Source organism: Nothobranchius furzeri, chromosome 13 (genome assembly GCF_043380555.1).
Source record: "Nothobranchius furzeri strain GRZ-AD chromosome 13, NfurGRZ-RIMD1, whole genome shotgun sequence".
NCBI lineage: Eukaryota > Metazoa > Chordata > Actinopteri > Cyprinodontiformes > Nothobranchiidae > Nothobranchius > Nothobranchius furzeri.
In genome coordinates this window covers 61,722,679-61,735,903 of record NC_091753.1, presented here as the reverse complement: position 1 = coordinate 61,735,903, position 13,225 = coordinate 61,722,679, and the positions used below count along the sequence as shown (strand labels likewise).

General features: G+C 39.7%; 1 protein-coding gene across 7 annotated transcripts in view; it reads left to right on the top strand.

Moving 5' to 3' along the window:
- Positions 1–13,225, top strand: part of sez6b (seizure related 6 homolog b) — a 208,132-nt gene that overhangs the window by 146,614 nt on the left and 48,293 nt on the right. For 6 of the 7 annotated variants that reach the window (XM_054734268.2, XM_070543735.1, XM_054734265.2 and 3 more), the window contains one exon: positions 1,119–1,297. In XM_054734268.2, the coding sequence (XP_054590243.2) occupies positions 1,119–1,297 (179 nt within the window). The remainder of the gene's footprint in view (positions 1–1,118; positions 1,298–13,225) is intronic. The other variant, XM_054734266.2, reaches the window with a different exon arrangement.

Sequence of the window (13,225 nt, the reverse complement as noted above, 5' to 3'; positions counted from 1 at the left end):
ACACAAAGGGTGCATAGACAGATTGCATCTGATGGCTTTTATCAATAACCAACTCTCTAGTTAAGAACCAAACAACAAACTCTTTTACGCCCGGACTTCACAGTTTCTGTCAGATACAACGAACGATTGCTGCAACATCTAGCGTCCATTACAACATTTCACCCATCACATTAAGTCACTCCACATCCATCACATCATATCTCATTACTCAAGTCTTGTCATGTAAAAAATTATTAGTTTAGGAAAATATTTATATTCATTTTATAAACTATATACTTGACTTTGTCTGAGTGAATACGAAGTGTGTTTATGGTCACTAAAGAAGCAAAGAACCCTAGAATCTTCTGATTAAACATTCAAAGGTCAATCAGATTGACCTTTCATATTTATAATTAATATGTAGTGATAATGCCAATCATTAATCACGCTACACACTCATTCTGCCTCCTGTCCAACTATTTTAAAATCCTGCTGTGTGACCCCGGCCTGAGAACTCCCTTACGCGGGAGATTGAGTTTGATTCGTGTACAGGTGTTTTATGCTGCTGACATCACTACAGTGACATCATAAGATGTTTTACTTAGATGATGACACGTTTCAGAAACCGTTTTAAAGGTTCTCTTTATCTTTTGTCACTTGGACAAAAATCAGAACTGGAAATCATTTGAAGCCTTCCAGTCTGACATTAGTGGCTTGTATTTCACCTCAGAGACAACACACGTCTGTTTTATTGACCATGTTGCGTTGACGATGATGTATCACCTTCCGTGTTCTGTGTGCACAGCCTTTGCTTCTGTTCACTCAGGCCTCTCAAGCCTCACAGCCTCTGTATTGTCCCATGAGGATGTGTTTCTGGGACCTCTGTGGGGGGACAGCTGGCTGTCCTTCCAGCCACACGGGGGCTCTCATTAGAAACTCTGAGAAGAAGAACCACATTTTCCCCTCTAAGAAGAGCTGCTCTTAATCGCCAGTCCTGCTTCAAATGTAGACCTACAGATCTGAGGAAACTGAAAGGACATTATGTGTGGCGGATATGGTCGGACTGAGAAACACTAAAATATCTGAATAATGAGTAAAAGTCGGCTTATTTCCTGATTAAATTCCACCTGTAATCCCAGCTTGTATTCCAGCCTGCTGATCAAGAATGGAGACAACATCGATGCAGCTGTCTTGTATGACTCCTATGAGGTGGAATATCTGCCAGTTGAGGGTCTGCTCAGCACATCCAGGCATCTCTTCATCGAGCTGACTACTGACTCTGCAGGCACATCCACCGGCGCCGCCCTCAGGTACCAAGGTGAGCTCAACCACAGACTAAATGTTTAAGTCTAAATTTTAAAAGAAAATAAGCAGAGACAAAGAGCTAGTCACGCAATTTTTATGTTTTTTAATCAAATAAATAACGTCATGAAAGAGTTTATTCAAATGTTTTTTAACAGTTGACCAAACTCATGGTTAACTCTCCCACTGTCTTCATGTGTGAGCACCACCTCAGCCCTGCCACGTGGACCTCAAGGGATAAACCATCAATCCTGCTCAAGGGTCATCTTTCCTCGCGGGGTCACCCATGAAGACAGTGGGAGGGTTTAAAACAGGGAAAACACACAAAAAGGGCCCAGATGGGATCTGAGCTAGTCCAGGAACTTCCCAGAGCTAACAGTGTTCCACTAGGCAGCCCTGCCTTTCCACCGGACGCGTAAGCACCACGTAATGTCCGCTAAATGTAGTACTCAGCAATTAGCCGCCATGATAGTGGGTGGGTGTGTCTCCATCAGCTGTGCAGCGTTATGTTTTAGAGTTGTCCCGGAAGCATGCCTAGTTTATTTTTTACGCGCTACGCTTCCAGAAGCTCAGCCGTTCAGATCAAACCAGGCAAGAAGTCAATCACAAAAGCGGTGTAGAACATCCGGAAACATCTAAAGTAAAAGTCACCTGCAGAGTTCCAGCTGCTTAACTTGTAAAAAGAAGTACATCAGTACCTGTGAAACTCTGTGGCCGAGGTAAACATAACAGGAAATGAACCACAGACCTTTATGCTGTTGTTTTATCCTATCGTGTGAACTGCTGAAATCACACATAGTCCTGTGTGTGTGTGTGTGTGTGTGTGTGTGTGTGTGTGTGTGTGTGTGTGTGTGTGTGTGTGTGTGTGTGTGTGTGTGTGCGTGCGTGCGTGCGTGCGTGCGTGCGTGCGTGCGTGCGTGCGTGCGTGCGTGCGTGCGTGCGTGTGTGTGTGTGTGTGTGCGTGCGTGCGTGTGCGTGCGTGCGTGCGTGCGTGCGTGCGTGTGTGTGTGTGTGTGTGTGTGTGTGTGTGTGTGTGTGTGTGTGTGTGTGTGTGTTCTCTGTTGACTGTGTGACCTCACAGGAGCAGCAGCGTGGAATACTCAGCAGTTCTGCTGGGAAGGGAGCTAGAGAGAAAAAAGGCGTCTGGTACATTACATGATGCTTATGTGGAACGCCGGGGTTACAAAGCATGTCAGGGTGTGTTTCATAGACACGAGAGGCCATTTTAATCATTGCATATAGACCAACTTCCATATGTAATCAACAAATGTGCAGCATGCTTTCCTGCCATGCTGCCTGGCAGCTAAATGGTTATAATCCAGAAACCAGAAGAGCTGTAGAGATCCAGCTGATAGGATGATCGTTACACGGGTCATTGAAAACATATAAGAACCTCTTTTCTGAGGCACTCACACACTGGTGGTGATGAGCTACATGGTCGCCACAGCTGCTCTGGGAAACACTGATGGAAGTGAGGCTGCCACGCTGAAGTGTCTTGCCTACGGACACAAAGACTGAGACAGAGTTGATGTGATGTGAAAAACACAACTTTCAGCTTCTACCACACATAACCTTTCACACGTGTCTCCATCTGAAAACCGTCAGTGGTGAACATCTTGGTGAAATTTCACTAAGCTTCACGTATCTTTTGTTCTCACTTTTATCTCTGCACTCACCATCAGATGGGCCGCTCAGCTCTTGTCCACCAGATGTTCATTCATTCATTCTTTCTGCCCTGGGCCTTGTTTCTCTTCACACACACACACACACACACACACACACACACACACACACACACACACACACACACACACACACACACACACACACACACACACACACACACACACTCTTTTATGCATCTTTTGTATTTTTGTTGTTCGGTGTTTATGATCCGTGTGTTGTCCCAGTCCATTACATGGTTTTCTCTTGTGCAGTGATCTGTTACGGCTGACTTTTTTATTGTACTTTCTGCTTCTTCTTTAGCTGCTCTTGTGTGTTTACGATTTGTTTCTTTCTCGCACTCCTTTCTATGTTCTATTGTCCGTGTGTTGAGTTGGCGTCCGGGTTCTCCTATGTATGTTTTATTGCATATTTTGCATGGGATTTCGTAGACGACTCCACATTTTTGTCCAGCTGGTATCTTGTCTTTTGGGTGTACTAGTCTGTTTCTAACTGTTGTGTATGGCTTTGTTGGTGTGTTTATGTTGTGTTTTTTCATTGTTGCTCTTATTTTTTCCGTTATGCCTCTGATGTATGGTAGGGTTATCACTGGTTCTGGTTCTTGTCTTTCTGGATTTCTGGTTCTTTTTTTGGGTTGTTCTTTGCTTTCTGTTGTTGTTTGTTGTTCTCCTTTGTTTATTGCCCATGTCGGGTATCCGCATGTCTTTAAAGCGTGTTGTATGTGTTTGTCTTCTTGTTTACGGTCTCTCTCTTCTGTTACCATGTTTGCTCGGTGATATAATGTTCTGATTACTGACATGTTGTGTATGGTGGGGTGTTCTGATGTCCATGATAGATATTGGTCTGTGTGTGTTGGTTTCCTGTATGTGTTTATGTTTAGGGTCCCGTCGGTCTGTCTGGTGATTTTCATGTCCATAAATGCTATGCTGCCTTCTGTTTCTGACTCATAAGTGAACTTTATGTTGCCCGTGTCGTCAATGTTATCAAGTGTTGTGTTAGTGTTCCTGTTTGTCCTTTTGGTATGATTTCCAGTATGTCGTCTACGTAGCGTTTCCATAGTTTATTTTACCAGTTTGGGGGGGGGGGCTATGGCTTTTTGCTCTAGGTCTTCCATGAAAAACTGGCACAGGGTGGCTGATAACGGGTTACCCATGGCGAAGCCTTCCAGTTGTTTGTATATTGTGTTATTGTATGTGAAGTAAGTGGAGTTAGCTACCAGTGCTATCAGTTGTGCTATGTCATCTGCTGTGAGGTTTGTCCTTTTGTGTAAAGTCTTGTCCTGTCTGATTCTGTTAACTACTATGTCTATGGTTTATTTGGGTTGGTGTGTTTGTGAACAGAGATGTGACGTCATGTGAGATGAGTATGTCGTTGTCTTCTATTGTAATTTCCTTTAGTTCTTTTGCCAGTTCTATACTATTTTTGCAGTGTTGGTCTGTATTTCCTAATAACGGGCTGATGATTCTGCTGATATCTCTTGCCATGTTGTATGTTGGTGTTGTTGCGACATGAATGGCCTCATTTGTGACCCAAAGGTCACACTTCCTCAGCTGGGTCAAGCTGTCCTGGCTGCATTTCTATCTGCAGATTATCAGAGGTGGAAAGAGTGCTAAAATTTCCTACTTTAGTACGAGTACCAGTACTTTGATAATTTTTACTCAAGTACAAGTAAAAGTACTTGCCTAAATTTTTACTCAAGTAAAAGTAAAAAGTACCGTAAATAAAATGTACTCAAAGTAAAAGTTACTTAGTTACATTTTTGTCAGCGTAAAGATGGTTACATCAGTGCAAAACCACAACACCAGTTCACAACACGCTCGTGTGTGCACGCACACACACGGACACACACACAGTTTGATGGAAGGATTTCTATCCAGTCAGTGAGAACAGGACGTGCACATTGATTGGACGAGGTTTTTCTAGGATTGTACGTTTCAACTGTGATTAAAATTATTCTTTATTTTGAACCAAAAAATGTTAATTTTTAGATGCCATCAGTGTGTGAGGTATCTCAATGTTCTCATGACAAAACTCTAACATGAGACTGTGCTCTAACCTGTCACATAACAAGCTAAATGCAAGTCTGGCATGTACACACACACACACACACACACACACACACACACACACACACACACACACACACACACACACACACGTCATGACTACTTTAACTACACTGAACTGCTTTAGTAATAATTTAATCTCTAATTCTGGAGTAAAATAAAGAAACAAGCTAAATCATCACATATCTGTGGCATCAAGGAGCATCTTCTGAGTTCAAACACAGGGATGGAGCACAATGTTTACACCTGAACAGTATCAGGATGTTTTAACTCACAGAGGCCTGCAGGTCTTCTGTTTTATGACCAAAGCGCTGAGAATCCGCTTGTTAGGAGCGCTAAATGTTATTTTGACGCTTCCTTGCGGAGCGGTAGGGAAACACATTTCAAACACGGAACCGAGTCCGGCTACCGACCCGAGCAGAATTCTGATGACGTCACACCGGTGCATGAAGGTGCGGGTTCCAACCCACAGGAGAGGAGGGAGAGAGGAGGTGAACAGCGAGTGGATCACAGGGACTGAACTGATGTTTTTGAGCAAAACTGCGGTAAAAATGGCCGTTTGTCCTCATTATCTAAAACGTACCCCCACCCCCCCACCCCACGGTTTAGACGCGGCGCTCATGCAGGTGTCTCTTTCTGTTCCGATGCTGCTACACGCAATATTTTTAATTTATTAAGCCTATAATTTATTTTTACTCAGTAACGGATAAGATTTAAAATGTAGTGAATTACAATTCTTTTTTAATACGTACTCAAGTAAAAGTACAGATTTTAAAAATGACTTAGAAAGTATAAATATTCAAAAAAGCTACTCAATTACAGTAACGTGAGTAAATGTAATTAATTACTTTCCACCTCTGCAGATTATCCATCACAGGAGACTGAATGTCGTTCTACCACCCCTTTAATCTGACTGCTGTTCCATCCGCAAGACGAAGGACACTTCAAGATTTAAAAGAATCATTTTTAATAAACTCTTTTCACATGTTAAATCTACATGTCAAAATCTAATTCGTTAGAATAAGATTACCGGGCGTCTCTTAAAACCTAACTCCTCAGTTCAAGTTCAGTTCTTGAGCTCACCAAAATCTCTCCATGGCACGGGAGTCCAGAGGATCGAGTCGGCCGTTGGAAACCTCTACTAAAGCTTTCCTGTCACGCCGATAGAATTGCTTCCACAGAAACGCCATCTGCAGCACAAGCTGACGCTAAACTCCTTCAGAGTTATTGATTTTTGAGACGCAACCAGTTTCATCAGTCGTTGTGACCCGGAGACATGTCAGGACTGACTTGGCAGTACTACGGTTCTTCTACCCACCTCCTGCTGAGGGTCATCATCTCCTCCTGACATCTCGGATCCAAAAGGGGGTCCCCAACTGGGTGACGTAGACACTTCTGACAGATTGCATCTGAATGCCTCTTTAAAGAAATAATTTAGCTTAAATGCAAACCCAGAACGTGTTTTCTCTCGCTAAGATCAAAACCTTCTGAGACCTACATTCACACATCCAACACACACACTTCATTTTTAGTTTCATCCAGACACGGATTGCTTTAATACCAAGTTTTAATACCAAAGCCTTTCATAAATTGTCATTTATGAATTGTCTTTTAAATTGTCATCTTTAAATTGTTAGTAATAAATTCTTAAATTTTTAAACCTGACTCTTCTTTGAATAAAACACAGAGTGGTGTATATTTGGTCCCTGAATGAGCAAAGATCTCTTTAAATCTTCTGAATTAATAAATAAACTTTTGCTATTGATTTAAATCTCTTAAATTAAATATTAAGCTTTTGATTAAATATAGACCAAGCCAGTTGGTGTATGAACTTCTATCGATTATATAAATATCTGTGTATATATATATATATATGATATAAGTTTCATTGCCAATTCGTTTGATTTTTCTCAGGGTTTAACAAAGCTGAATACAGCAACAATGTTAAATCCTCGTTATGTAGATTAACACCACTACACTAGTTATGTGGATTAACAACGCTACACTAGTTATGTAGATTAACAACGCTACACTAGTTATGTGGATTAACAACGCTACACTAGTTATGTAGATTAACAACACTACACTAGTTATGTGGATTAACAACGCTACACTAGTTATGTAGATTAACAACGCTACACTAGTTATGTGGATTAAAAACGCTACACTAGTTATGTAGATTAACAACGCTACACTAGTTATGTAGATTAACAACGCTACACTAGTTATGTAGATTAACAACGCTACACTAGTTATGTGGATTAACAACACTACACTAGTTATGTAGATTAACAACACTACACTAGTTATGTGGATTAACAACACTACACTAGTTATGTAGATTAACACCACTACACTAGTTATGTGGATTAACAACGCTACACTAGTTATGTGGATTAACAACGCTACACTAGTTATGTAGATTAACACCACTACACTAGTTATGTGGATTAACAACGCTACACTAGTTATGTAGATTAACAACGCTACACTAGTTATGTAGATTAACAACACTACACTAGTTATGTAGATTAACAACGCTACACTAGTTATGTAGATTAACAACGCTACACTAGTTATGTGGATTAACAACGCTACACTAGTTATGTAGATTAACAACACTACACTAGTTATGTAGATTAACACCACTACACTAGTTATGTGGATTAACAACGCTACACTAGTTATGTGGATTAACAACGCTACACTAGTTATGTAGATTAACAACGCTACACTAGTTATGTGGATTAACAACGCTACACTAGTTATGTGGATTGACAACGCTACACAGTTATGTAGATTAACAACGCTACACTAGTTATGTAGATTAACAACTCTACACTAGTTATGTAGATTAACAACGCTACACTAGTTATGTGGATTAACAACGCTACACTAGTTAGGTAGATTAACAACACTACACTAGTTATGTAGATTAACAACGCTACACTAGTTATGTAGATTAACAACGCTACACTAGTTATGTGGATTAACAACGCTACACTAGTTATGTAGATTAACAACGCTACACTAGTTATGTAGATTAACAACACTACACTAGTTATGTAGATTAACAACGCTACACTAGTTATGTGGATTAACAACGCTACACTAGTTGTGTAGATTAACAACGCTACACTAGTTATGTGGATTAACAACACTACACTAGTTATGTAGATTAACACCGCTACACTAGTTATGTAGATTAACAACGCTACACTAGTTATGTAGATTAACACCGCTTCACTAGTTATGTAGATTAACAACGCTACACTAGTTATGTAGATTAACACCGCTACACTAGTTATGTAGATTAACAACGCTACACTAGTTATGTAGATTAACACCACTACACTAGTTATGTAGATTAACACCACTACACTAGTTATGTAGATTAACACCACTACACTAGTTATGTAGATTAACAACGCTACACTAGTTATGTAGATTAACACCACTACACTAGTTATGTAGATTAACACCACTTCACTAGTTATGTAGATTAACAACGCTACACTAGTTATGTAGATTAACACCACTACACTAGTTATGTAGATTAACACCACTACACTAGTTATGTAGATTAACACCACTACACTAGTTATGTAGATTAACACCACTACACTAGTTATGTAGATTAACACCGCTACACTAGTTATGTAGATTAACACCACTACACTAGTTATGTAGATTAACACCGCTACACTAGTTATGTAGATTAACACCACTACACTAGTTATGTAGATTAACAACGCTACACTAGTTATGTAGATTAACAACGCTACACTAGTTATGTAGATTAACACCGCTACATTAGTTATGTAGATTAACAACGCTACACTAGTTATGTAGATTAACACCGCTACACTAGTTATGTAGATTAACACCACTACACTAGTTATGTAGATTAACACCGCTACACTAGTTATGTAGATTAACACCACTACACTAGTTATGTAGATCAACACCGCTACACTAGTTATGTAGATTAACACCACTACACTAGTTATGTAGATTAACACCGCTACACTAGTTATGTAGATTAACACCACTACACTAGTTATGTAGATTAACACCGCTACACTAGTTATGTAGATTAACACCACTACACTAGTTATGTAGATTAACACCGCTACACTAGTTATGTAGATTAACACCGCTACACTAGTTATGTAGATTAACACCGCTACACTATTTATGTGGATTAACACCGCTACACTAGTTATGTAGATTAACAACGCTACACTAGTTATGTAGATTAACACCGCTACACTAGTTATGTAGATTAACAACGCTACACTAGTTATGTAGATTAACAACGCTACACTAGTTATGTAGATTAACAACGCTACACTAGTTATGTAGATTAACAACGCTACACTAGTTATGTAGATTAACAACGCTACACTAGTTATGCAGATTAACAACGCTACACTAGTTATGTAGATTAACAACGCTACACTAGTTATGTAGATTAACAACGCTACACTAGTTATGTAGATTAACAACGCTACACTAGTTATGTAGATTAACAACGCTACACTAGTTATGTAGATTAACAACGCTACACTAGTTATGTAGATTAACAACGCTACACTAGTTATGTAGATTAACAACGCTACACTAGTTATGTAGATTAACAACGCTACACTAGTTATGTGGATTAACAACGCTACACTAGTTATGTAGATTAACACCGCTTCACTAGTTATGTAGATTAACAACGCTACACTAGTTATGTAGATTAACACCACTACACTAGTTATGTAGATTAACAATGCTATACTAGTTATGTAGATTAACACCACTACACTAGTTATGTAGATTAACACCACTACACTAGTTATGTAGATTAACACCACTACACTAGTTATGTAGATTAACAACGCTACACTAGTTATGTAGATTAACACCACTACACTAGTTATGTAGATTAACACCACTTCACTAGTTATGTAGATTAACAACGCTACACTAGTTATGTAGATTAACACCACTACACTAGTTATGTAGATTAACACCACTACACTAGTTATGTAGATTAACACCACTACACTAGTTATGTAGATTAACACCACTACACTAGTTATGTAGATTAACACCGCTACACTAGTTATGTAGATTAACACCACTACACTAGTTATGTAGATTAACACCGCTACACTAGTTATGTAGATTAACACCACTACACTAGTTATGTAGATTAACAACGCTACACTAGTTATGTAGATTAACAACGCTACACTAGTTATGTAGATTAACACCGCTACATTAGTTATGTAGATTAACAACTCTACACTAGTTATGTAGATTAACACCGCTACACTAGTTATGTAGATTAACACCACTACACTAGTTATGTAGATTAACACCGCTACACTAGTTATGTAGATTAACACCACTACACTAGTTATGTAGATCAACACCGCTACACTAGTTATGTAGATTAACACCACTACACTAGTTATGTAGATTAACACCGCTACACTAGTTATGTAGATTAACACCACTACACTAGTTATGTAGATTAACACCGCTACACTAGTTATGTAGATTAACACCACTACACTAGTTATGTAGATTAACACCGCTACACTAGTTATGTAGATTAACACCGCTACACTAGTTATGTAGATTAACACCGCTACACTATTTATGTGGATTAACACCGCTACACTAGTTATGTAGATTAACAACGCTACACTAGTTATGTAGTTTAACACCGCTACACTAGTTATGTAGATTAACAACGCTACACTAGTTATGTAGATTAACAACGCTACACTAGTTATGTAGATTAACAACGCTACACTAGTTATGTAGATTAACAACGCTACACTAGTTATGCAGATTAACAACGCTACACTAGTTATGTAGATTAACAACGCTACACTAGTTATGTAGATTAACAACGCTACACTAGTTATGTAGATTAACAACGCTACACTAGTTATGTAGATTAACAACGCTACACTAGTTATGTAGATTAACAACGCTACACTAGTTATGTAGATTAACAACGCTACACTAGTTATGTAGATTAACAACGCTACACTAGTTATGTAGATTAACAACGCTACACTAGTTATGTGGATTAACAACGCTACACTAGTTATGTAGATTAACAACGCTACACTAGTTATGTAGATTAACAACGCTACACTAGTTATGTAGATTAACACCACTACACTAGTTATGTAGATTAACAACACTACAGTGTACCTATGCTGTCTACTATTGGTCTCAGTGGTGTTTCGTTTGTGTATTTTTGGTGTTCCATATATTCTTGGTGTTATGTTTGCTGTAGGAATCCAGTGTTTGTACATTTTTTCTGTTATTTAGCCATTTTCTTGTAGTGACTTCAATAATTTTTTCATATGTTTCTTAATGCTTTCTGTCGGGTCTTTTTTAAGTATTTTGTATGTATTTTTGTCTTCTAACGTCTGTTTCATCTGTTGTTTATGTTTTTCTTTGTCCATAACTACTGTGGTTCTTCCTTGGTCTGCCGGTAGAATAATTATCTGTTCATTTTTGGATAAAGCTGTCATGGCTGATTGTTCTTTTGTAATATTGCTGTGTTGAATTTGGCTGTTTTTTAATATCCCAACTACATTATTTCTAAGTTCTGCTTTAGAACTTGAACACAGCAAGAACACACCAAAGATCATTTTTCTTTGTAGGATATATTTCTGGCCACTTGGATAAAGCGTCTATTACCACCAAGCAATATTTTGTTCCTCGCATCTGTGATAGTTCACTAAAGTCCATGTGTATCGTGTGAAATGAGTAAGCAGGTGTAGGAAACTGTCCCCGTTTTGGTCTTAAACGCCCTTGAGTGTTGCTTTTCATACAGATTCAACACTTTCTGCAATAGTCATTAGCAAAAGTAGGAAAATTAAGAGCATGAAATGTACTATTGATTAAGTGAGACATCTACCCCCCCTCCCTTTGAGACATGGGTCAACCCACGACCCACAAGGGCAGCAGTGGGACACAAAGACTTGGGCAACATGGGTCTGTCATTTACATGCAACACACCATCAATATGTACAGGCTTAAATCCAAGCCAGGACAGCTGTTCCTGATCGGGAGCAGAAATCTGTGCTTCACGTAGGAAGTCGCGTGAGAATGTGTCGGAGCTGTAACAGGAAGCTCCAAGGGTGAGAGGCAGGGGGGCTGCAGCCTTAGCTGCTCTGTCTGCAAAATGACTGCCTCTCGTGACGTCAGTCATCTGTCTGATGTGAACGGCATTTGCACAGACAATTCACGTGGGAGTTGTACTGCTTCCAGTGAGTCAGCTGTTTCCCAGAGGATGTGACCATGCCCCTTTTTTTTAACAAATCTGAGCAAAGTGGTGCACTAAAGCTTAAACATACTGACTATCAGTGAAAATGTTTATGTCTCGTCCTGAGAAGAGCTGGCAGGCTCTGGTCACAGCCACCAGTTCAGCTGCCTGGGCAGAGCCGTGAGAGGGCAATGGTTTTGCCTCAATAACCAACCAAGTTTTTCCCAGAAGCATCTTTAGTAGCCAACCCATCAACATAAAGACAGATGTAGTCAGGCTGAGGAATCTCTAACATGTCTACACGTGGTTTCGTCATGTCATTCGTGAGTGTTTTGCAGCAGTGTTGTTCTCCATCAATGCCAGTAGGTAAGAGTGAAGCAGGGTTCAGACTACCACAGCACACTATTTCAATGTGTGACTGCAACAGCAATGTAGAAGCATGTGTGAGATGTCTATTGTGTGTCAGAAAGGATAGGTTCGTCTTCAGCAGGATCAATGCAACAGAGTGCGGTACTTGTAACGTGAGATGATGCATCAGGACGATGCCAGCGCTCTGCGTCACAGCCTCTGAAGCGGCCGCACACGCCTATACACAGCTGGGCAAACCGCCTGCAATTCAATCTAGCTTCTTTGAGTAGTAAGCTATAGATCTGTGCTGGCTGCCATGTTTCTGAGTTAACACAGCTTTCATGTGCCCCTCTGCTGCATCCACAGAGAGGAAAAAGTCTTTGGAGTAGTCAGGCAAGGACAGAACAACGTTCGTTTGTAAAAGCTTTTTTAACTCCACAGAAGCCTTCTCTGCCTCAGGAGTCCAACTGATTCTGTCATTTAGAGCAAGGTCTTTACCATAACTGGTAGTCTGGAGTGGTGACACCATGAATTCATAATCAGGTATCCAGGTTCTGCAAAA